The sequence below is a fragment of the Mus caroli genome, unplaced genomic scaffold (assembly GCF_978045245.1).
Source record: "Mus caroli unplaced genomic scaffold, Mus_caroli_1 scaffold_2, whole genome shotgun sequence".
NCBI classification, from domain to species: Eukaryota; Metazoa; Chordata; class Mammalia; order Rodentia; family Muridae; genus Mus; species Mus caroli.
The window spans coordinates 120,078,347-120,104,459 of NW_028227257.1; the positions used below are offsets into that span (position 1 = coordinate 120,078,347).

At 42.5% G+C, this 26,113-nt stretch overlaps 1 protein-coding gene across 1 annotated transcript in view; it reads left to right on the top strand.

Annotated features, from left to right (window-relative positions):
* The window catches only part of Pla2r1 (phospholipase A2 receptor 1), a 144,433-nt gene that overhangs the window by 18,176 nt on the left and 100,144 nt on the right, over positions 1 to 26,113 (top strand). Inside the window, exons 3-6 of the mRNA XM_021186203.3 lie at positions 3,687 to 3,860; positions 10,963 to 11,136; positions 23,998 to 24,111; positions 24,653 to 24,793. Coding sequence (XP_021041862.1) covers positions 3,687 to 3,860; positions 10,963 to 11,136; positions 23,998 to 24,111; positions 24,653 to 24,793 — 603 coding nt within the window. The remainder of the gene's footprint in view (positions 1 to 3,686; positions 3,861 to 10,962; positions 11,137 to 23,997; positions 24,112 to 24,652; positions 24,794 to 26,113) is intronic.

The window sequence follows — 26,113 nt, forward strand, 5'->3', positions numbered from 1 at the left end:
CTTCTCTGACAGTAGAAATTCATCCCCACCCTGGGGGCATGTCTCTGGGGGCATTCAGATGCTTCTAAGCCTGGCTGTCATCCCTATGACAGTCATGCTACAAGGTGCTGGAAGATAAATGAGACACTATTGTCAAGGGTTATTTGTTGCGCACCAAGCATGGACTGTGGGGAGGCATGATTTATAGGGAGACTTTCATTTTCTACAGTTCTCTTACTTTTTGGCATTTTTTTTAAATGGAAAAAGAATGGAAGATACAGAAATAAAGCTACACAGTAAAATGCTGACACGTGTGTTCTGTCCCTCCACAGATCTAGTCATTTGTACACTCATCCTTCCATCTGGCACTCATTATTTTTTCTTGAGTGCTGACTATGGATCAGGCACAGTGTTAGGCACTTGTACGAAGGTCAAGACAGACGTCGTCCTTCTCCTCAGGGTTAGAAGTGCAGCAAGAAAGTCCTAAGTCCTCAGACAGGACCTTCTGTTGCTGATGTGAGTGAAGAGTCGGGGCCAAGGCTAAGACGTTTTTCTAGGTTTTCATACCACAATAAAGCAAGAGCTTTATCAGCATGCTGACACCCGCACGATTCTCGGGAAGAGCTTGATGCTTGCTTTATGTTAGCATTTTAACCCTCGGCCCATACTGACAACACCCATGCTGTTGAGTGAAAAACAGGGGACTGGAAGAGATAAAAGGCTGGGTCCTGAAATATCTCTAATTCCTATGAAAATTGGCAATGTGCTGTGAACTCGGTCAGGCCCTTGCCAGTTGTGAGACTGTATAGGAATGTCCATAGCTGACCCCCTTGTCTAGATGAAGACCAGATAACTTCATTGATACCTGCATCCTAGAAATTGCCAGCTGAATCCTGGGGGGCTTTAATTGCCACAGTGGCCAAGGATGGTGGAGTCTAAGCAAGCAGTTAGCAGATTGGCTCTGCCTGGCCATCTTGATGAGAATAGGAACTAGAAACTGGTCAGATGGGTTGAGGTTCTGAGAATGTCTTTGCTGGAGGCCTGGAATGCCAGAGGAATGTTGATTCCTGCTTCTCTTTCATCTCCAAAAAGGGCAGGTGAGGCTATGATAACTGCCTGACAGAGACCAAGAGGAGGTGCAGAACACCTTGTGGTTGGGCAACTAGACTGATCAGTTCACCTTCTTCCTCATATCTCAGCCCAGTTTCTTCCATAAGTCCTTTAAAAGGCCCAGACTGGCAGCTGGATGGTACCTGATTTCCCAGGAGCCTTCCTGCTTTATAGCCCTGCCCCCCCCACCACCACCTTGTAAGCCCTTACCTGTGAATCTAAAATAGGTTTCTAAAACTCTCCCTCTTTGGCTGAAATCTTTGAATTTCAGTCTTTGAATTCGGGAGACAAGCACTGTCTGGTAGCACTGGGTGAAAGCAGCTTTGCTGGCCACGTCCAAGACCCTAGCAACCCTAGAAGGACACTCCTGTTACCAAGGAAACCTCAATATTGCTGACTCACTGGTTAGCCCGTGTCGCTCTCTCCATTCGGACTGTCACAGTGTACTCAGTGATTTTTTTTTTAAGAATAGAAGTCTGATTTTGTCACTTTCTCATTTGAAACCTGCCAATGACTTCCTGCCACCCTCAGAATAAAGACAGGAGAGCATAACAGCAATTGGAGAAACTGCTCCCGGGAGTCCACTCCCTGGGGCCTTCTTTATTCCACAAGCACTCCTTTCTCCAGCTCTTTAGACTTGATGTTCCTTCTGCAGGGACAATTTCTTTCCCCAGACAAGCATCCTCACTTACTCAATGTATTCACAGAGGTTTTACAACAACCATCAGATGCCAGGGACACTCCACTACACACACGATCTTCTCATCCTGTTTTATTCCTTCATGAGATTTATTATTACTCGAAACTCTATGTTTGTGTATTTGCTATCACTTATTATTTCTCCACCAAGCCACTTTGTTAGCAAAAAGAAATTTCTACAGTTCACTACCATATTCCCAGTGCAGGATATGTTCATGATCAATAAGTACTCATTTTTTAATTTTAAGGGATTTATTTATTCTTATTTTATGCATGAATGCTTGGCCTGCATGGATGTATGTTTACCACATGCATCCCTGGTGCCCACAGAGGCCAGAAGAGGGCATTGTATCCCCTGGAACTGGAGTTATGATGGTTTTGAGTCACCATGTGGGTGCTGGGAATCAAACCCAGGTGCTCTGCAAGAGGAAGAATTGCTATAAAACATTTAGTCATGTTGCCACCCCCCCCCAAATATCTATTGGCTGATGTAAAAATTCCTTCCCTGGGGAGACATAACTATCTACCCCCTACATAAGATCCCAATGACAAACCAACGGTCTCTGGAGACTACCAAAGTTAACCCCTAGCAAGCAATGCTTTGTTAGGCTTTTTACATAGCATGGGTGAGGGGGCATGGCCTGGAGCATGGGTGCGCCGAAAGCAGCCATACTGGAAGGTCTGTGCCTAACGTGAATGAGAGCTCTGCCAGGCTGCATGAGTGAACGCCTTCCCCAGCCTTTGCACTCAAATGCCTCTGTGAGTCTCTCAGACCAGTTATACAAATTTGTATGCAAATAGCATTATGATCATAAAAAGAAAAAGAGCTGTAAGAATATGCTCTATCTGGGTGTGGGGGGAGGAGGTGCCTCAGCAGGCCCATGCTGAGACATCCCTTCCCCCTGAGAGACCAGCCACACACTATAGCTTAGAATAGAGTTTGTTTAGGGCAAGGGGAGGGGAGTTAAGAGGGTAGTAGAGGCAGAGAAAGGCAGAGAGAAGGAGAAAGTGGAGAAGTAGAGGCCAGCCATGAACACGTGGAGAGAGGGGGGAAGGGAATGGGGAGCAAGGGGGCAAGAGGAGGCAAGAGAGGCAAGAAAGTAAGAGAGAGAGAAGGAGCCAAGTAGCCCCTTTTATAGTGGGCCAAGCCTACCTGGCTGTTGCCAGGTAACTGTGGGGAGGAGCATACCTGGCTGTTGCCAGGTAACTGTGGGGAGGAGCATACCTGGCTGTTGCCAGGTAACTGTGGGGAAGAGGATACCTGGCTGTTGCCAGGTAACTGTGAGGAGGAGGATACCTGGCTGTTGTCAGGTATCTGTGGGGGTGGAGTCCAGACAGAATACCAACAAATAGTGTGAATGTGGGTGGAGTGGCACAGTTAGCTACTCAGGTGAAAGTCCTATGACCTTCCCCAGCCCTTCCTTCTATCAGGGACCATCAACAGTTCACGGGCCCAATGAGGACACTTCTGATGTGGTGACGTTGACAGCTGTTTTGCTGTAAGACTGTGATCTACAATGTCAACCAAATGAACTGGTAGATGGCCACAAAACTGTTAGAGTTCAGACAGTGAGGGGTGATAGGGGCAGGCAAATACTTTAAGGGGAAAATTCCATTGTGTCTTCCTTTTTATTTCATTCACAAATTTGTATGCTGCTGTGAGCAACCGCCATCGTAAACAAAGAACTAGATAAACACAGGGACAAACCATTTCCACTGCTTCTGAAGGCCTGGTGTGTCTGTGCAACCCAGCTGGTGAGGCCCCGAGGGCTCACGGAGCTTTTAACAAGTGCCTTCCTGGGGGGAAGTTTTCAACCAGTAAAAATGCACTAATAGATGATACTTTCCCCAGAAGAAACTGACACCAGCTTTGACTGTAAATTCTTTTTCTCTCCTAGATGTATATACATTAAAAGGGAATGCCCATGGCATGCCTTGCGTGTTTCCTTTCCAGTTCAAAGGTCAGTGGCACCATGACTGTATCCGAGAAGGACATAAAGAGCACCTGCTGTGGTGTGCCACCACAAGCCGATACGAAGAAGACGAGAAGTGGGGATTCTGCCCAGATCCTAGTAAGAATAAATATGTCTCCGTATGTCATGAATGAATCCAGGATGATTGGAAACTTATCTGTAGTGAAGGAAAAACACCAGGGCTGACGGGTTGATGTCTGAATGAGCCTCCTGATTCCACCAGTCTAGATTTTGATTGGAGGTTTGTTTTTGACATTCAAAAGATGCTAACTAGCTTCTCTTCATCATGCTCGGTGCGATGCATAAAGATGGTTTAGCTGGAATCAGATGATGCTATTCTGTGGACTTGCCAATGGCGGTTCCCCAGCAGGGTGCTTCCAAACCACGGGAGTGCAGACAAATGCCAGCCATCCTTTCCATCCAGCACCTCCTAGGAGCCGCCATAGTGTCCCCCCATCCAGACGGCTTGTCTGGACCACTCTCAAGTCTGACATCAGCTGCCCCCTGATGATTTTTCTGGAGCATCATAGTTACGCTCCCTACTCATCAACCACGAGGTCTCATCTTGAATTCGGAATTTCCAACCCTTCTGTGTAGGCTTAAAAATGTTTTCGAGAATTCTTAACCTAATTTTCAAAGTCCAGTGACAGCTATAATAGCTGTTATATAATATATAACAGTAACTGATATAGATAGATAGATAGATAGATAGATAGATAGATAGATAGATAGATAGAGATAGATAAACTACTTGTATTTTTCAGGCAGTGCATGGTTATTATTTTTCATTTAACTAAAAGATTTCCTATTGTTCCTAAGTTTTGAGGGGGTACTTATAGCTTCTGCTGTCTGAATTCTGGTTCCTGAGAATCAGAGAATATCTCACCTCCTCTCCCTCCATGCCTGCCTCCCTTCCATGCATACAATAAAATACAACAATTAATTAAAAAAAAAAAACGTAAACTAAAGAGTTAAGTCCCAATGGTGTGATTTATAAGCTATCTGCAGAGTTATTTTTCAGTGTAAGAGCCGCAGGGTTTGGTAAATAGGAAAGAGTGGCGTTTTTTAATTTAAACAAACCAAGATGAGTCCAACTTCCTCCCAGCAGTGAATCTCAAGGAAAGTGCCTCTGACAAAGTGAAGACCATAGTGTTGCCTATTAGGGTTATTGTGTATGTTCAATCCAACAGTGCATCGAAGACACTGAGAGTAGCCGGCGCTCAGTTAGTACACATGGGGACAGGCTGTCACTATTCAGCACACGTTTTGGCAGCTCTGGGTACAGAACCTGGAGGCTTTATCAGGCTAAGGCAAGCACTCTGCCACTGAGCTACATCCCCATCCTTGCAGCATGCGTTCCTTTACTTATGAATGTACGATCTAGCCTCATCGTGGCTCGTCCTACCACTAGATGGGGAAGAGATAGTGGTGACTGGTAAGAAATTTAAGGCTTTGGATACTGCCCTCAAAGAAACTGGCTTCTAGATTTAAGGCAGGAGGGACAGTCTTGCTCTGCACCAAAAAGTGCAGACAATATTGGAGGTGATGCACTAAAATCACCTGGGAGAAGAAGCCCCGTGGTCCAGGATGTGGAACCCAGGAGACTGGATAGTTCAGGATGTGGGACCCAGGAGACTGGATAGTTCAGGATGTGGGACCCAGGCATCTGCATTTTTGACAAGTGCTAAGGTGAATCGAGTACATGTAATTCCTCACCAGGGAATTCCCCAATATGCAAGTAATTTCAGGCTTGCTCTAGCTACACACCAGAATGTCATGAAGAAATTTAACAGCCATAAATTAGTTTACTTCTTATGGCATTTCCATAAAACATCAACAAAGCAACTAGGGGCCAAAAGGCTTTATTTGGCTCCTAGTCCCAAACCCGTCTACAGTGAAGAGAAGTCAAGGCAGGAACCTGGAGGCAGAACCGAAGCAGAGGCTAGGGAGGAGCCCTGCTTACTGGTTCACACCTCATGGCTTGCTTAGTTTGCTTTTTTATACAACCTAGGAGCCCCTGCTCAGGGCACCCACACACATTAATCAAGAAAATGCTCCACAGACTTGTCTACAGGCCATACTAATGGAGGCATTTTTCTCAATTGTGGTTCCCTCTTCCCAGATGACCAAAGCTTGTGTCAAGTTGACAAACTGACCAGCACAAACAGTTTTCTTAAGTTCCTGAGAAGAATTTTGTCATCCCACCCTGTCATTTGTAGCCAATTTCAGTTCCCTCCCCCCTCCCCCCCTGCCCCCTTGGAAGCTTGGTTTTCTTGAGCTTTGGGCTTTTTTGATTCCCTCAGGCTATTTGTTCCGCTGAGGAGGCAGGGGTAGAGAGCAGGGGGTGCTTTTTCTGCCCACCTGCTTACGGCTCCCTGACCTCCCCGCAGCAGCAGAGAACATGTGGACATGGTGTGCATTAGAGCCATCTTTCTTGCTTCCTTATAGCTTTTGGGTTCTGGTGGCCAATATAACTCAAAACGGCGGGTCAAGGAATTGCAAGCTGAGTTCACTGAGACCCGTTTCCATGAGTCAAGAAGTAGACAGGACATAAAGAGAAACGAAACAAAGATTCACACTCCTGTGTCTCATGTAATTTTACAAGGAATATATTTTTTTAAATCTCTATGTATAAAATGATGGCTGCCTTTAGTAAAAGTTGATTGCAAAGGAGTAAGATTTAAACTTAACACCTGGACAAACATACTAGCCCTAAGAGTGTAGTTAAACCCCATCAGGAAATGAGCATAACAAACAGGGTTCGACTCTGGCTTGTTTAGAGGTAAAGTCTGGGCCATGCCGGCCCTGTTTGGGTTGTGTGCCAGAGAATCACATTTAGAGATACTTTTGGAATTCTATCCTCTGGAATGATCCAATTCACCGCTGGTTTTTACTCAGTATAGTTTTGATCAGGAATTTGAATGATGGAATAGAATATATTAGTACCAACAATAATTACCACCCTCACCAGAGTCCCTAAAATGGACCAGCAATGTGTTACATCTCTCTTCATCAGTAATAATTTACAAAAACAATCCCAAACAACAAGAAAATGTGTGCTGTCAGGCAGCTGTGACACTTGAGCAGTCCCTCAGAGCTTACATCTTGAAAAGCACAAGTGGGCTCTTGAAACCTCAGATTCCATCGTCAGGGACACACCTTCCCCAAACAGGCCACACCTCCTAATCCTTCCCAAATAGTTCACCACCTGGGCGTTGGAGCCAAAGAAACTTTCAGTTCCCTAACTACAAAAGGTTCTACAAATAAATACTATAGGAGGATTTCTGGAGGTAAACCAGCGTTCCTCAGAACTTGTAAAACCAGTTCCCATTCATCAAAAGGAGACATGACATTTCCCTTACCTCTGGGCAGAAGAGATGGATGGCTCCATTGACATTGTATATCAAAGCCCATATCAGCTTCCAGAACCCTCAGAATCATAAGTACTTGTTACAGATTTCAAAGTCCACACTAGCATCCTAGCTCCTCTCACCTCCTCCTCTATCCTCAGTCCCTCCAGATAATGGGCTTCCCTCCCCCAGCTACTCATCTGTCTTAGAACCTGTCTGTTCTCACCTCATGCCCTCCATTCTCTATCTCTGGTTATTTTACCTCCTCTCACAGGGAGCTCTGGCCATGTTCTCTCTCTCTCTCTCTCTCTCTCTCTCTCTCTCTCTCTCTCTCTCTCTCTGTCTCTCTCTCTGTCTTATAATAAAAACTTTCCCCTTAACCATGAAATGGAACGGTCATGTCAGCAGTTTCTTTACTGTGACCCCTCAAACACTCCGGGAACCAAACATTCAAATATGAGAGCCCTCCTTATTCAGTCTACCACAGCCCTCCCAGGTCAACCATTAATGAAGAATATGCCCCACAGACATGTTCACAGGCCAGCTTCATGGAGACAACTCCTCAGTTAAGGTCCCCTCCTCCAGCATGACTCTAGTTATGTCAAATGGACAGACTGCTAAGTAGCATATCATATAGCACATACTATTAGGAAGTTTTTTTAAAAAATGAAATACTGATCCATGCCACAACATAAATGACTTTGAAAACATAATTCTAAGAGAATGAAATCAGGCACAAAATCACACATTCTATATAATTCTATATAATATCAGCTATATGGAATGGATAAAAGCAAACATATAGATACAGAAACTACATTAGTGACTGCCATTATAATACAATAAAGCGAAATGGGCTGGAGTCAGGTAGCAATGAGGACCGCAAGGGAAATGGGGAGTCAGTCCTCAAGAGTGCTGTGTTTCTTCTTTAAATGATTTAATCATTCTAAAGCAATTATGATGCTTCCACACTCTTCTGATTATACTGAAGATTGAATTATGGAATTTCAGTGGGTGAATTACATGGTGTATGACTTATGTTGCAATAAAAACTTTAGGAGATGAGGAATTATAGACAGTATGTGCATAAAAGTATGTAACTATTGGAAACAGAGAGAAGGCAATAGCTGGGATAGGGAGAACAAATTAGGGAGAATTTTTTTTTACTCCTTTTTAAAGACAAAAGATACTCAGCCATTTTGGAATGCATCTGGAAATGGGGTAACTGAGGCACTAAAGGTGCAGGGAAGTGAAATCACTTGATGACTTAGATGTGGTTGCACAGAAAACAAAAGTGGGGTTCTGACCAAACACTCACCAATTAACCTGTTTTAGATATAAGGGAAATTCTCAATATGAGGATTAACCTGTTTGTATAGAAGGGAAATTCTCAATAGGAAAGCATAGGTCCAAGGAAGATTCAATGGCTGAGACCTTGTATGTCTAAAGATGTCTGCAGTATTTCCTAGCTGATACATGTATTTATAAATGAGTTAGTTCAATATTAAAGACAACAGAAAACAAGGTTGTCCCCAAACAATATTTAAGGGGGGAGAGGAGGAAGAGAAAGGAAAATTTTTTTAGGAACCACTTTGCTGGGGTACCTAGAATATCCTCATTGAGATGAAATCCTTCATCATTGAGATGGAACCTTTCACATTAAGATGGAAGCCATCATTAAGATGGAATCCTTCATTGTTGCCTTTAGGTAAAATGGCCTGAGATGGCCAATACACTGTGTGTAGACCTTAGACTGGTCATGTTCATCTGGAATGACCACTGAGACCCTGCAATGAATTTTGTAGCAGAATTTTAAAAAAAGAAATCAAGCTGATTCCCCGCTCTCAGTTTCGGAGGTCCTGGATCAGGTCTGGTATGGGGTTCAAGGATACACGTTTACAATTTGTTCCAGGTTGCAAACCGGATGCTCCATGAAACAAACCCTAAGTAACACTGTCTTTAAGGAAAAAACGTCAAAGCCTTTCCTAAGGCAGGCGTATCTGGGTGGCCAGTGGTGACTCGAGGGTGGTAACAGGCAGAAGTTAGTCCTGGGAACAGGGCACCTGTTGCTCACTCCTGACATGGAGAAAGACCTGACAGTAAGCCTTAATTATAACACAGACCACAGCCATACGCATAAGAAAAGCTGCCACCCGGGTTCTGTTTTTGTCAAGAGCTGGTCCTGACTTTCAATATGTTCTTCTTTCCGGACTTAGAGCTGGGGTATGATAGATTTGACTTGGGTTTATACTATCTGTGATGATGTTGAAGGTTATATAATAGAGAAACTTCTGTCAAATGTTTGCAGTAGACACTCACATTCTCCTTAGAAGTCAGTTCGTTTAGCATTCACGTTTGTTTCACTCGGGTGTTAGAATTTATAGTTCTGTGCAGGCAGCTCATCTCCAAAGGGCTGCTTCTCTCCATGGACTGTGTTACTCTCCGCATCCCACCTGAAGTTGCCAATCAACTTTCAGGGTCTCAGCAGTCACACCAGGGGAACATGGCCAATCTAAAATCTAAACCCAGTGTATTGGCCATACCAGGGAAATCCTACCATTCCACCTAAGCCAACAATGAAGGATCCCATCTCAATGAGAGCATTCTAGCCACCCCAGCAAAGTGGTTTCTAAAATTTCCCCTTTTCTTCCACCTCCTCTTCCCTTCCCTCTCTTAAACTTTTTTTGGTGACAATCTTTTTTTTTTCTGTTGTCTTTAATATTGAACTCATTCATAAATACATGTATCAGCCAGGAAATGCTGTAGATGTCCCTAGCTGTAAATTATTAACTAACTTCCAATTAGCTGCTTTGGTTCTTGAAAAGGTATGCAGTAACTAGACATGAAATCAAACTTCCACATTTTTCAAGGGAGTTATCGAAGTATTCTAGGTTAAAAAAAAAAGGGAGCACACAAAAAAGATTTCATTGTCAAGTCAGTGTGACATATATTGAATTAGTACTAAGTAGGCTTCTACAGCACAGGAATGTACATGATGGATTTGAAAAGGACACCCTACAGTCATGATGTACCAAATCATCATGGGAAGTATCCTGCTGTCACCTTACTTTCAGGACTATACTTGGAGGAAAAGAAAAGTCTAGACTGTAGCATGCTGCCTGTCCATCAGTTACACATATGCTAAAATATGGTTCACATTTCCTACACTTTGTATGACTGAGTTCGAGTTCAAGAACTGGTTCACCTTGGGGGTTGGTTTAGAACGTTAGCAAAAGCACACGGCTAGGCCTTTGTTGCCTGTCATTTCAATAAACTCCAGATTTCAGATCTACACTTCATACTCTATTAAATTTGCTGTTAAACATACTATGAAATCTTGGCCAATATCTTAAAAGTGGATTTTGTTTCTGTTTGTCTGAAAGAACTACTTAAAGCTGGTATCATGATCCTTATGCCGGGTGATTACGCCACAGTCACTCCATCTTGGCAGTTTACTTTTAGTTTGGGAAACAGCATTAAGGTCTATCCCAAGAAAATATTTAACTCCCATGTCTAACATGAAGTTCTAAATGCTTGCTTATTGAAAAATCAAAATATTATTTTCAAAAAAAACCTCATTTCCATTTCTTTCTCTTAAAACTAACTTCTCTTATTCCCTTGAAAGTATCAGAGATTCTTTACCGATCATCTCTTGAGCTTCCTCAGGTAAATTTAGGATGTGTTTAACTGTAAGATATTAATAGAACAGCAATGTGTATTTCACATAAAGACCTAGTCAAGGCACTGAAGTTTGAGAGCATGTACGCTGGAGCCATCTTATTTAAATGCATCTTAGATATCACTGTGGAGAGAACACTGTCATGAGTGCTTTTAATGGACTTTGTTTTCAGCCTCTATGAAGGTGTTCTGTGATGCTACGTGGCAAAGGAATGGCAGTTCACGCATTTGCTACCAGTTCAACCTGCTTTCGTCTCTGTCTTGGAACCAGGCCCATTCTTCATGCCTGATGCAAGGAGGTGCTTTGCTAAGTATTGCAGATGAAGATGAAGAAGATTTCATAAGGAGTAAGTACAGAAATGGTGCACATGGATAATAATGCAATAACATGGCTACTGTGGGCATTCTATCCTTGGATGCAAAAAAAATATGTATCCTTAAAAATGTTTTTCTTAATATAGCCCAAATTTTAATTCTGAATTCTAAAACCTTCATTTTGAGTGTGTGTGTGTGTATATGTGTGCATGTGTGCATGTATGATGTCAGAGGACATCATATGTCAACATATGTGTACATGTCGACATGCAGATGTCGGAGGACAGGTTTTTAGGAGTCAGTTCTCTCCTTCAAGCATATGGGTTCTGGGGATCAAACTTTTGTCATGTTTGGTAACAAGTGCCCTTACCCACTGAACCATCTTGCTACCTCTCTAGTCCCGAATGTGATTTCTATGATCAGTGTACCACTCTCTTTCACACTACTTATGCCTCAGTCCCCACCCCCCCAACCTTGGGGAAGGGAATTTGAAACTATAGCACGTGACCCACGTGAGCAACAACTCTGGCAGGTGGTGCACAGGAGTTTTTCAGCATAAGAGATTCTTGTCCCCTGCAGAATTTTGACATTTAATTCCATTGGTAAATAATTACACAGTCTACTTGTTGCTAGCTTATCCATCCTGGTGTCCAGGCCCATCACAGGCCCTTTGGTAAATACCAAAACCTTAACGTTAGTGGAGAAATAAAAAAAACACTGGCACATATAAGACAATAGTGTTTCAAAGGGCCAGCAGCAATGGGGATGGGAAACGGCTTTACTTTGTTCCCACGTCCGGCTAACGTGGTCCCTTTCCCTTAGGGACCTCCATTCAGGCAAAACTGCGCTAAGAAAATAACTTTACGGATACACAATATGATAGTGTTGGAGATGTATTAAAAGACACATAGATCTTGAGATACAGGGTCAAAACGAAGTTTCGAAGTGGCCATTTCTGGCATGTTTCTGGAATGTGCTGTTTGGGGAAACAGCTTTCCTATGGTGTCTCAGCCTGCTCTCCTTAAAGCAACAGCATGACTTGACACTGGTAAATCAGATCCCATGGAAATATCGTTCTAGATAAGCTAGGCATTGTTTCATCTGATCCAAGGATGGGATGGAGACAATGCTGGGAGATTTTTACCTTCATTTCTAATCACACTTATTTTAATAAACATCAAATAGGTCTTTGGCAAGAAAACAGAAACAAACCAAGATGAAATACAAGCTGCGTTTATCAAGGCTGATCAGCCAAGTAACAGCTAATGAAATCCACCAGTGATTTAGTTGGGTCCCAGACAAGCCCCCACGTTGTCAATGGGGAAAAGCAGAGAAGCTCGGGTACCCTCCATCCTCCACGTCAGCCTGACGGGGTTCCTTCCCGTTAGGAACCTCCATTCAGACAAAGCCGAGTTTGTTGCTCAATGAAAAAACAAGAAAAGAGATATAGGTGGCCCAATATGAAGCAGAATTAGAGATTTATTTAATGAAATTTTTAACATGATCTTAAACGCAGGCTAATAGAGAAGCACCCAGGAAAAAAATAAGGCAGACCCAGACATCGATACCAGCTTCTCAAGAGAGTCTCTATCTAGTTATCTTTGCAATAGATATTTGTAGAATTTTGCTGGACTCAAGTTACATCTAAAGATTGCTCAGAAATCATTCTTCCCCCATTTCAAAACATTTCTACACCAATGTTAAAAGTTCAAGAATTTTCTTCTGGGGCTGGAGAGATGGCTCAGTGGTTAAGAGCACTGGCTGTTCTTCCAGAGGACCTGAGTTCAGTTCCCAACATCTGCATGGCTGTTCACAGCTGCCTGTAACTGCTGCTCCAGGGCATCAACGCCCTCACACAGATATACCTGTAGACAAAACAGTAGTGTACGAAAAACAAATAATTAATTTTTAACAAAATGAAATTGATATTTGTTTTGGTTTAAATAATTTTCTTCTGCACAAAGTTATAAGGTGATTTATAAAAGGTACTGTTTGGGTTTAGGAGGGGACGGAAGAGTGGGGAGCTCAAAGTTCTATATAACTTTAGGCTAAATCATATACAACTTGTTTCTTATCTTTGACAAGGTAGCTTGAGGGAAAAATTATATTGTCTCCGTAAACAACTTTGGCCCTCTCAGTGATCAATGGTGCCTGAGGTTCCTTGTCTCCGTCCACAGGATGGATAAACCAGGCCCGGGATGAAAGACTTTTTTCCATGCTTTCCTTCCACGCGTCCACCATTTTTCCTGTCTTTGTTTTCTGCCTCAAACAGAACTCTGAAAATGAGCTGGAAAGTGTGTTTCTTCCACCTGACCAGGTAGATCAGTGGGTAGAGAGAGGTGCTTGTGCGCAGGTCTGATGACCTCAGTTCAATCCTCAATCCCAGGATGCAGCAAGAAAGAAGCAAGTCCCAAGAGCTGTCCATGCCCCCACACACTCACCACTGCGCGCAGGCACCTCCACACATATATTCATAATTCTTTAATAATAATTAATAATAGAAACATGAAGAACTATCAAATTCACTGATTTGATTGAGTTTCGGACACACTTTTTTTTTCCTCAAATTTTGCTTCATCTGTAGTAATTTTAGCCTTTGAAGTTCAGCCATACAAAAAGGAAAGCAAATGGGGAAAAAAATCTGCCATAGTTCTACAATTTAGGGATAACCATGCTCTGCCAAAATAAGTAAGTATGCATGCAGACATACTGCAGTGGCTGCTGAGGTAAAGCCCGTGACTAAGAGTAACTTGGGGAGGAGAGGGTTTGTGGGTTTATTTCCTTGTACACTTACAGGTAGTCATCACGGAAGGAAGTCAGGGCAGGAACTTAGAGAGGGAACTGAAGCACAAACCATGGAGGAATGCTGCTTCCTGGCTTTGTTTAGCCTGCTTTCATATACCACTGAAGACCGTCTGCCCAGGGGTGCCACCACTCACATTGGGCTGGAGCCTCCCATATCAATGATGAATCCAGAATATGCCCTATAACAATCTAATGGAGGAATGTTCTCAGTTGAGATCTCCCCCTTTCCAGATGACTCTGGCTTGTGTCAGATTGGTAACTACAACAAATAAGACCTAACCAGTAGTATCTATAGAGATCGGTACAATATAAAAAAACAAGGAGCCTGTGCAGTCCAAGGTACTTTCCAGTACACGGACAGACAGAAGAGAGAGACTCCTCTCTGTGTCTGAGTCCTGCCACCACCACCACTGCTTGCAGGGTTACTCAAGAAGTGAGTTAGCCTCTTGACAGTTCAACTTTCCCCTTAGGAAGTGGAAATAGTGATAGTAACTAGTTGGTGGTATACAATGTATCTTATAATACAGAGGAAGCCTTAGGAAACTGTCTGGCGTGCATAACAAATGGCGTGGGCTGACCACGCACACAGCTGTGTGCATAATTTTATGATCTGCTTATTTAATTTACCTGTATGTATTCCTGTTTGTAAAGGTGGATATATAGTTCTGTATTGTGGGGTCCATGTGTGTGTGTGTGTGTGTGTGTGTGTGACATGTATATATGTGACTATGCTGATGCATATATCCCTGCACACACTGTTGGAGAGCAGACCCAGATGGCAGGTGCCTTTCTGCATTCCTCCCTGCCTTACTCTCCTGAGACAGAGTCTTTCACTGAACCAGCGTTTCACAGGCTCAGCTAGGCTAGCTGGCCAGTGAGATTCTGGAGTCTTTCTCTATTTGCCCCAAAATGTTGAGGTTACGAGCTTACTAGGCATGTCCAGCTTCTGATGTGGGTTCCGGGAAGGCAACCTCAGGCCCTCATGCTTGCAGAATGAGCACTCTTACTCGCCAAGACATCTTCTCCGGCCTACATCTCATTTTAATTATTACTGAGCAGTGTAACTTGTAGTAACAGGTCAATCTCTCAATCTGCCTTTGGAGTAGGCAGATAAAATTACTTTGATATTTGTTTATCGCTGTTGCCAACCATTCCCACACATACATGTGCTGCGTCCCAGTTACTTTATCTGTATTCTTAGAATGAGGTTTACTGGATGGTGAAAGAGGCAGACTTACAGCTTTACAAAGGCAGAGACATCGTCCAGAAGGACTGAGATAAATGGGTGCACAGTGCCTGTTCAGCCTTCCTCCACAGCTCTGCACAAGTGGGGAATTATCGTCAAAACTAATTTGAATGAATCTTCTTGGAATAAAATGACAATTTCCCGAATCATTACTAATGTGTAATGAGTCTTGTGCAAAAGCTTGCACACCATTTATGAATTACAGTTGTTATCTATCTTAACTGCCATGGTTTCTCATGGGAGAATTTGTACCTATTCATCAAGCTTGAATAGCAATTTTAAAAAAATAAGATATGTCAATGGCTTTTATTTAAACATTTCAATTCTATAATTAGGCTTTCGGGATTGTTTGGGCAAATAGAAGTCTATTCATGAAGACAGAAACTGTCCTAACCAAAGTATTTTTAGTGGTGAAAGGAGTCTAATAGCTCTAGCTAGTCACCAAATGGTGAGATAAAGAATTATCTAGGCTGTCACAAATGACAAGAAACATCCAAAAGAATTTAGTCCTGAGTTTGTATTACCCTGTGTTAAGGGTAAACTTAGTCATAAAGGTAGGTAGACTAGGGGAGAAGGGTTGGGTTTATATTTTGTCTGATTGTTTTGTTGGGTGATATTTTGTTTTTGTTTTAGTTTCTGTGTGTGTACTTTAAAACACTAATTACAAATTGTGTGATCCTTTTATATATTTTAGTAAGCACAATTGCATGATTTTAAGTACATGGAGTAATTCTAAGAATAATTAATATGTGAATTATGTTATTTACAATATCACTTCTCCATTTCCTGTGAGTGAATCTTCCAATCCACCCTGACCTCATGGGAAGGTTAACTTAAAAAGAGACTGGATATAATGCCACAAAAACTTATGATAAGGAGTTCATATATAATATGTTCTATTTAGTGTTAGAGCACCTTTTACCATTTTATTTAAGTGTCCAGCCTCATCAAACTGCCACTGTGTATTGAAATGTCCAATGGTTGAGGACTTAATTGCTGACTTTAACTTTTTTTTTTTGATTTTTAATATTTTTATTACATATTTTCCTCAATTACATTTCCAATGCTATCCCAAAAGTCCCCCATAGCGCCCCCCACTTCCCTAACCACCCATTCCCATTCTTTTGGCCCTGGCATTCCCCTATATTGGGGCATATAAAGTTTGCAAGTCCAATGGGCCTCTCTTTCCAATGATGGCCGACTAGGCCATCTTTCGATACATATGCAGCTAGAGACAAGAGCTCCGGGGTTCTGGTTAGTACATCATGTTGTTCCAACAATAGGGTTGCAGATCCCTTTAGCTCCTTGGGTACTTTCTCTAGCTTCTCCATTGGGAGCCCTGTGATACATCCAATAGCTGACTGTGAACATCCACTCCTGTGTTTGCTAGGCCCCGGCATCGTCTCACAAGAGACAGCTATATTTGGGTCCTTTCAGCAAAATCTTGCTAGTGTATGCAATGGTGTCAGCGTTTAGAAGCTGATTATGGGACGGATCCCTGGATACAGCAGTCTCTAAATGGTCCATCCTTTCATCACAGCTACGAACTTTGTCTCTGTAACTCCTTCCCTGGGTGTTTTGTTCCCAATTCTAAGAAGGTGCACAGTGTCCACACTTTGGTCTTCATTCTTCTTGAGTTTCATGCGTTTATCAAATTGTATCTTATATCTTGGTTATCCTAAGTTTTGGGCTAATATCCACTTATCAATGAATACATATTGTATGAGTTCATTTGTGATTGTGTTACTTCACTCAAGATGATGCCCTCCAGGTCCATCCATTTGGCTAGGAATTTCATAAATTCATTCTTTTTAATAGCTGAGTAGTACTCCATTGTGTAAATGTACCATAATTTCTGTATCCATTCGTCTGTTGAGGGACATCTGGGTTCTTTCCAGCTTCTAGCTATTATAAATAGGGCTGCTATGAACATAGTGGAGCATGTGTCCTTTTTACCGGTTGGGACATCTTCTGGATATATGCCCAGGAGAGGTATTGCTGGATCCTCCGGTAGTACTATGTCCAATTTTCTGAGGAACCGCCAGACTGATTTCCAGAGTGGTTGTACAAGCTTGCAATCCCACCAACAATGGAGGAGTGTTCCTCTTTCTCCACATCCTCGCCAGCATCTGCTGTCACCTGAATTTTTGATCTTAGCCATTCTGACTGGTGTGAGGTGGAATCTCAGGGTTGTTTTGATTTGCATTTCCCTGATGATTAAGGATGTTGAACATTTTTTCAGGTGTTTCTCTGCCATTCGGTATTCCTCAGGTGAGAATTCTTTGTTCAGTTCTGAGCCACATTTTTTAATGGGGTTATTTGACTTTCTGGAGTCCACCTTCTTGAGTTCTTTATATATATTGGATATTAGTCCCTTATCTGATTTAGGATAGGTGAAGATCCTTTCCCAATCTGTTGGTGGTTTTTTTGTCTTATTGATGGTGTCTTTAGCCTTGCAGAAGCTTTGTAGTTTCATGAGGTCCCACTTGTCAATTCTCGATCTTACAGCACAAGCCATTACTGTTCTATTCAGGAATTTTTCCCCTGTGCCCATATCTTCAAGGCTTTTCCCCACTTTCTCCTCTATAAGTTTCAGTGTCTCTGGTTTTATGTGAAGTTCCTTGATCCACTTAGACTTGACCTTAGTACAAGGAGATAGGAATGGATCGATTCGCATTCTTCTACATGTTAACAACCAGTTGTGCCAGCACCATTTGTTGAAAATGCTGTCTTTCTTCCACTGGATGTTTTTAGCTCCCTTGTCGAAGATCAAGTGACCATAGGTGTGTGGGTTCATTTCTGGGTCTTCAATTCTATTCCATTGGTCTATTTGTCTGTCACTATACCAGTACCATGCAGTTTTTATCACAATTGCTCTGTAGTAGAGCTTTAGGTCCGGCATGGTGATTCCACCAGAGGTTCTTTTATCCTTGAGAAGAGTTTTTGCTATCCTAGGTTTTTTGTTATTCCAGATGAATTTGCAGATTGCACTTTCTAATTCGTTGAAGAATTGATTTGGAATTTTGATGGGGATTGCATTGAATCTGTAGATTGCTTTTGGCAAGATAGCCATTTTTACAATGTTGATCCTGCCAATCCATGAGCATGGGAGATCTTTCCATCTTCTGAGATCTTCTAGAATTTCTTTCTTCAGAGACTTGAAGTTTTTATTATACAGATCTTTCACTTCCTTAGTTAGAGTCACGCCAAGATATTTTATATTATTTGTGACTATTGAGAAGGGTGTTGTTTCCCTAATTTCTTTCTCAGCCTGTTTATTCTTTGTGTAGAGAAAGGCCATTGATTTGTTTGAGTTAATTTTATATCCAGCTACTTCACCGAAGCTGTTTATCAGGCTTAGGAGTTCTCTGGTGGAATTTTTAGGGTCACTTATATATACTATCATATCATCTGCAAAAAGTGATATTTTGACTTCATCTTTTCCAATTTGTATCCCTTTGATCTCCTTTTGTTGTCGAATTGCTCTGGCTAGGACTTCAAGTACAATGTTGAATAGGTATGGAGAAAGTGGACAGCCTTGTCTAGTCCCTGATTTTAGAGGGATTGCTTCAAGCTTCTCACCATTTACTTTGATGTTGGCTACTGGTTTGCTGTAGATTGCTTTTATCATGTTTAGGTATGGGCCTTGAATTCCTGATCTTTCCAAGACTTTTATCATGAATGGGTGTTGGATCTTGTCAAATGCTTTTTCCGCATCTAACGAGATGACCATGTGGTTTTTGTCTTTGAGTTTGTTTATATACTGGATTACGTTGATGGATTTCCGTATATTGAACCATCCCTGCATCCCTGGGATGAAACCTACTTGGTCAGGATGGATGATTGTTTTGATGTGTTCTTGGATTCGGTTAGCAAGAACTTTATTGAGGATTTTTGCATCAATATTCATAAGGGATATTGGTCTGAAGTTTTCTATCTTTGTTGGGTCTTTTTGTGGTTTAGGTATCAGAGTAATTGTGGCTTCATAGAATGAGTTGGGTAGGGTACCTTCTGTTTCTATTTTGTGGAATAGTTTGTGAAGAACTGGGATTAGATCTTCTTTGAAGGTCTGATAGAACTCTGCACTAAACCCATCTGGTCCTGGGCTTTTTTTAGTTGGGAGACTATTAATGACTGCTTCTATTTCTTTGGGGGATATAGGGCTGTTTAGATCATTAACCTGATCTTGATTCAACTTTGGTACCTGGTATCTGTCTAGGAACTTCTCCATTTCATCCAGGTTCTCCAGTTTTGTTGAGTATAGCCTTTGGTAGAAGGATCTGATGGTGTTTTGGATGTCTTCAGGATCTGTTGTTATGTCTCCTTTTTCATTTCTGATTTTGTTAATTAGGATGCTTTCCCTGTGCCCTCTAGTGAGTCTGGCTAAGGGTTTATCTATCTTGTTGATTTTCTCAAAGAACCAGCTCCTTGATTGGTTGATTCTTTGAATAGTTTTTCTTGTTTCCACTTGGTTGATTTCACCCCTGAGTTTGATTATTTCCTGCCGTCTACTCCTCTTGGGTGAATTTGCTTCCTTTTGTTCTAGTGCTTTTAGGTGTGTTGTCAAGCTGCTAATGTGTGCTCTCTCTAGTTTCCTTTTGGAGGCACTCAGAGCTATGAGTTTTCCTCTTAGAAATGCTTTCATTGCGTCCCATAAGTTTGGGTATGTTGTGGCTTCATTTTCATTGAACTCTAAAAAGTCCTTAATTTCTTTCTTTATTCCTTCCTTGACCAAGGTATCATTGAGAAGAGTGTTGTTCAGTTTCCACGTGAAGGTTGGCTTTCTATTATTTATTTTGTTATTGAAGATCAGCCTTAGGCCATGGTGATCTGATAGGATGCATGGGACAATTTCAATATTTTTATATCTGTTGAGGCCTGCTTTGTGACCAATTATGTGGTCAATTTTGGAGAAGGTACCATGAGGTGCTGAGAAGAAGGTATATCCTTTTGTTTTAGGATAGAATGTTCTGTAGATATCTCCCAGATCCATTTGATTCATAATTTCTCTTAGTTTCACTGTGTCCCTGTTTAGTTTCTGTTTCCATGATCTGTCCATTGGTGAAAGTGGTGTGTTGAAGTCTCCCACTATTATTGTATGAGGTGCAATGTGTGCTTTGAGCTTTACTAAAGTTTCTTTAATGAATGTGGCTGCCTTTGTATTTGGAGCATAGATATTCAGGATTGATAGTTCCTCTTGGAGGATTTTACCTTTGATGAGTATGAAGTGTCCCTCCCTGTCTTTTTTAATGACTTTGGGTTGGAAGTCAATCTTATCAGATATTAGAATGGCTACTCCAGCTTGTTTCTTCATGCCATTTGCTTGGAAAATTGTTTTCCAGCCTTTCATTCTGAGGTAGTGTCTATCCTTTTCTCTGAGATGAGTTTCCTGTAAGCAGCAAAATGTTGGGTCTTGTTTGTGTAGCCAGTTTGTTAGTCTATGTCTTTTTATCGGGGAGTTGAGTCCATTGATATTAAGAGATATTAAGGAAAAGTAATTGTTGTTTCCTGTTATTTTTGTTGTTAAAGTTGGCATTTTGTTCTTGTGGCTGTCTTCTTTTAGGTTTGTTGAGGGATTACCTTCTTGTTGTTTCTAGGGCGTGGTTCCTGTCCTTGTATTGGTTTTTTTCTGTTATTATCCTTTGAAGGGCTGGATTCGTGGAGAGATAATGTGTGAATTTGGTTTTGTCGTGGAATACTTTGGTTTCTCCATCTATGTTAATTGAGAGTTTGGCTGGGTATAGTAGCCTGGGCTGGAATTTGTGTTCTTTTAGTGTCTGTATAACATCCGTCCAGGATCTTCTGGCTTTCATAGTCTCTGGTGAAAAATCTGGTGTAATTCTGATAGGCTTGCCTTTATATGTTACTTGGCCTTTTTCTCTTACTGCTTTTAGTATTCTATCTTTATTTAGAGCATTTGTTGTTCTGATTATAATGTGTCGGGAGGTATTTCTTTTCTGGTCCAGTCTATTTGGAGTTCTGTAGGCTTCTTGTATGTTCATGGGCATCTCTTTCTTTAGATTTGGGAAGTTTTCTTCTATAATTTTGTTGAAGATGTTTGCTGGTCCTTTGAGTTGAAAAATCTTCATTCTCATCCACTCCTATTATCCGTAGGTTTGGTCTTCTCATTGTGTCCTGTATTTCTTGGATGTTTTGAGTTAGGATCTTTTTGCATTTTACATTTTCCTTGATTGTTGTGCCGATGTTCTCTATGGAATCTTCTGCACCTGAGATTCTCTCTTCCATCTCTTGTATTCTGTTGCTGATGCTCGTATCTATGGTTCCAGATTTCTTTCCTAGGGTTTCTATCTCCAGTGTTGCCTCATTTTGGGTTTTCTTTATTGTGTCTACTTCCCTTTTTAGGTCTAGTATGGTTTTGTTCATTTCCATCATCTGTTTGGATGTGTTTTCCTGTTTTCTGTAAGGACTTCTACCTGTTTGATTATGTTATCCTGTTTTTCTTTAAGGATTTGTAACTCTTTAGCATTGTTCTCCTGCAATTCTTTAAGGGATTTTTGTGCTTCCTCTTTATTGTCTTCTGCCTGTTTAGCAGTGTTCTCCTGTATTTCTTTAAGTGTGTTATTAAAGTCCTTCTTGAAGTCCTCTATCATCATCAGGAGATATGCTTTTAAATCCGTGTCTAGCTTTTCCGGTGTGTTGGGGTGCCCTGGACTGGGCGAAGTGGGGGTGCTGGGTTCTGATGATGGTGAGTGGTCTTGGTTTCTGTTAGTAAGATTATTACGTTTACCTTTCGCCATCTGGTAATCTCTGGGGTTAGTTGTTATCGTTGTCACTGTTTAAAGATTGGAGCAGAAGCTGTGTTCCACTCACCAGCAGTCTCTAAATCCTGCGGCGGGGGTCGTGGGTAGCTGACGGTACCCCGGTGCTGGTCCAGCCAGAAGAGGCCTGTGGTCCTACTCAGGCCGGTTTTCTGCTTCCCTAACTAATGCAGTCTCTGGTCCCGCGTGCAATTGGATTGGAGCAGAAGCTGTGTTCCACTCTCCAGAAGTCTTAAGATCCTGTGGTGGGTGTTGTGGGTAGCTGGTGAGTGTCAGCCGACCCTGCGCCCCAGCTGCCCCGGTGCTTTTCTGACCGGAAGAGGGTTGTGGCCCTATGTAGGCCGGATTTCTCTCTCCCCAACCAGAGCAGTCTCAGGTCCCGCGTGATTGGACTGGAGCAGAAGCTGTGTTCCACTCACCAGCAGTCCCAAATTCCTGCGGCGGGGGTCGTGGGTAGCTGGCGGGTGTCAGGCAACCCTGCGCTCCCGCTACCCCGGCGCTGATCCGGCCGGATGAGGCCTGTGGCCCTACTCAGGCCGGTTTCTGCTTCCCTAACTAATGCAGTCTCAGGTCCCGCACAATTGGATTGGAGCAGAAGCTGTGCTCCACTCACCAGAAGTCTTAAGATCCTGTGGTGGGTGTTGTGGGTAGCTGGCGAGTGTCAGCCGACCCTGTGCCCCAGCTGCCCCGGTGCTTTTCTGACCGGAAGAGGGTTGTGGCCCTATGTAGGCCGGATTTCTCTCTCCCCAACCAGAGCAGTCTCAGGTCCCGCGTGATTGGACTGGAGCAGAAGCCTGACTTTAACTTTTAAACTTTAACTTAATTGTTGAGCAGCAGACTTAACATGTGAATACACTGAGTCCTTGTCCTGATAACCACACAACCAAACTGAGGAGCCTGGGAGAGTAAACAGGCTGAAATGATAGGAAGGAAACAAGCCCAGACACTCACTCTCTGGATATAACCTGCCTGCAACTTCAGGCTAGGTCCCTGCGTTTAGAAAGAAGACAGAGAGAGGGAGAGAGAGAGAGAGAGAGAGAGAGAGAGAGAGAGAGAGAGAGAGAGAGAGAGAGAGAGAGAGAAACGCACAATAGAAACAAAGAGAACAAGGATAGACACGCACAGAGAAACATAAAAAGAGATAGAAACAAAGAGATAGGCAGAGAGATACATGGAGAAATAGCGTGATAAAGAGAGGCAAGAAGAGAGAAAGGGAAGAGAGGGTGAGGAAGGGAGTGGGTAAGATTATCTGAAGCACACGAATCAGAAGAAAGCGGTGCTCTCCTTTACAGAAAATATGTCAAAACAGCAATATCTCAGAGGGCCACAGAATTAGCCATTTTCACTGAAAATTTTATTGTACAAGTAGTACACATTCATACTAGAAAAAAAAACTTTTTTTCAACTTAGGCACACTAAAAGAAAAACCTTAATTATACAATTTCGTTGGACACATTGTTCGGTGTTAGCATGTTAGTCCTGTTTTCTACAGTATCCGTTGAAGACACAGGGTTGGCTTAACTGGGGAGATGCTGCCGTGCCGTGCCGTGTTCAGAAGCAGGGACCACAGAACCACAAAAATCCTCTTCTCAAGTGTGTGGGCCCCCAGGCTGGGTCCCCCGTGCTGAGCCTCAGAACACTGGGCTCCTGCTCTCTGATGCTTTCCTTCAGCAGCTCAGCTCGGTCTTCAGTTCACCCTCGTTGTGAGCGCTTGCTTCCATTCACTCTGTGGGCGTGGCCGTGGTCATCTCTGCCTCCAACGTCTAAAACTGGAAGTGTGTGAGCTGGAGGAAGTGGGAGAGCCTCACATTCCGAACAGAGCACCTTCGGATAGACCAGAGCGTGGCATTGCTCATTGCTGTCAGTAATTCTTCAGAGCCCTGCTTTGTCTCACCAAAGCCCCAGCAAAGAGGTCGTGGCATCTGTTTCTATCCTAGTCTGGCATTACCTATGGCTTTATGACACGACGAAATAGTTCCAGAAAGCAGTGAAGCATCGAGTTTGACTTTCTTTTAGTGTTGTCTATTCTCTTTCCTGTTGAAATGCCGCGATTTTCTTTTCAGAGCACTTGAGCAAGGTAGCCAAGGAAGTGTGGATTGGTTTGAACCAGCTGGATGAGAAGGCTGGCTGGCAGTGGTCTGATGGAACACCACTCAGCTACCTGAACTGGAGCCAAGGTACCCACGGCACCTAATCTACCTTCAACACGCTGGGGTATGCTGCAGACTTAGACATTGCAGTCCCACAAAAATATTTTATTCTGAGAGAAGTTAATGTTTACCTCCTTGGGTCAGGCTCTCCTGTGTAACCCAAGCAAGCCAAGACCTCTCAGTTCTTCTGCCTTGACCTCTCAAGTGCTGGGACTGCAGGTGTATGCCACCACACCTGGGGGTTTATAAATATTGTTTTATTGTTCCTGACTTCCTACAAGGCGAGTTTTGTAGAAGGCAGAAGCCAGAAAGATAATCTATTTAGCTAACATCCCGGGACTATGGGAGGAGGGGGGAGGTCAAAGAGAGACTGCCATTTTCAAAATAGCAACAAATTGCAAAATATTTCCTCAGCTTTGATACAACCAAAGTAGTTCTCTAGTCAGATCTAGACTTGAACTTCAAAATCACAGACAATTCTAGTGAGTGTCCTGTAGGGGGCGCTACAGAGGCAAAGAGAAGGGCTACCTTCTGTGCTGCAAGCATTTCTGTGTGTATTGTTTTTCAGAGATAACTCCTGGGCCATTTGTTGAGCATCACTGTGGAACCCTGGAGGTTGCTTTAGCTGCCTGGAGGAGCAGGGACTGCGAGTCCACCTTGCCTTATATATGCAAACGGGATCTAAACCACACTGCGCAGGGAATCCTGGGTAAGTGCTCCTTCAGTCGTCCCTTGGTTGTTGACATGTCCCCTCCACCCCTTCAAATTTCTCTGTTTTTGTAAATAATTCATAATTAGGGCTTGGAAAATTCAGGTTGGTGGCTATATGAATAAAAATGTGTGAGTGACCCGGACCATCCTGAAGTACTATGCCTACCACAAATGCTCAAAACCAGAGCAAAAGGACATTAGCCAAGTCAACATTCCTGTCCTTGCTCTTAAAGGATTTCACCTTCCATCATTCCACATCAGAAAACCGACGTGTGCTTTCTTGTATAGTTTTGAGTTTTATTTGTGGGATTCCTCAAGCTTAAAGGTAAAAGAGAATAACTTAGCAGTACATTTATTATGCTGATTTTCTTTGTTTTTCTTTTTGCTCGCTTTTTAACATAATACCTGTACGTAATTATGGAGTGCAATGTGCTTTGCTCCATGTGTGTTGTGCAATGATCAGCATAGCCATTGCCTCAAACATTATCATTTCTTTGTGAAGAGACCATTCCAACGCCTCTCTTAAGGCTATTTCAACATATTACAGTGCACCGTTTAGACTCTGGTCACCGGTATGAAACAGAACTCCAGACCTCTACTCAAGTATTTTCATGTTTCTGCCACATTTCAAATTTCCTATTAGTAATGTGCTATCCCCCCTAAAATAATGAACAAAACTTGGTTATAATTAAAACAAATAATTCCTAGTTGTAATCTACTCCAAGCCTATCATCTTCACTCGTTGTTATTCGTCTGTGAGTATGAGTGAATACTGACATATGTGTTGACAGTGATCAGTTTATGTTTTTGTACAAGATGTATACACTTGGCGTATGTGCACGTGTATATGGGTGTGTATACCCATGTGAACATACTGAGGCCAGAGGACATCAGGTATCCTGCTCTCTCACTCTCTGCCTCTTTCCCCTGAGACTGTGTCTCTTACTGAACCTGGAGATAGACTAGTTAGTAGCCTGGAGACTAGTTAGTAGCCAGCAAGCCTCAACAATGATCCTCCCTCTGCAGTCTCCTCCCACACTAGGATTTTAAGACTCATGCCTGACTTTTTACATGGGCTCTGGGGATTTGAACTCACATACTCTGGCTTGCACAGCATTACTCTTATCCACTGACCATCTTCCTAGCCCTAATTATATCCATTTCTAATGCAGCTTGCCTCATTTAGTTTCTGTGGGAACTTTTAATCTGAACGTAAAAGTCAAAATAACAACAAGGCCAAATTTTAAAGAATTATTACAAGGATAATTAGAAACAGCTCTAGATTTTAAAAATACACTAAATCATAATTTGTAAACAT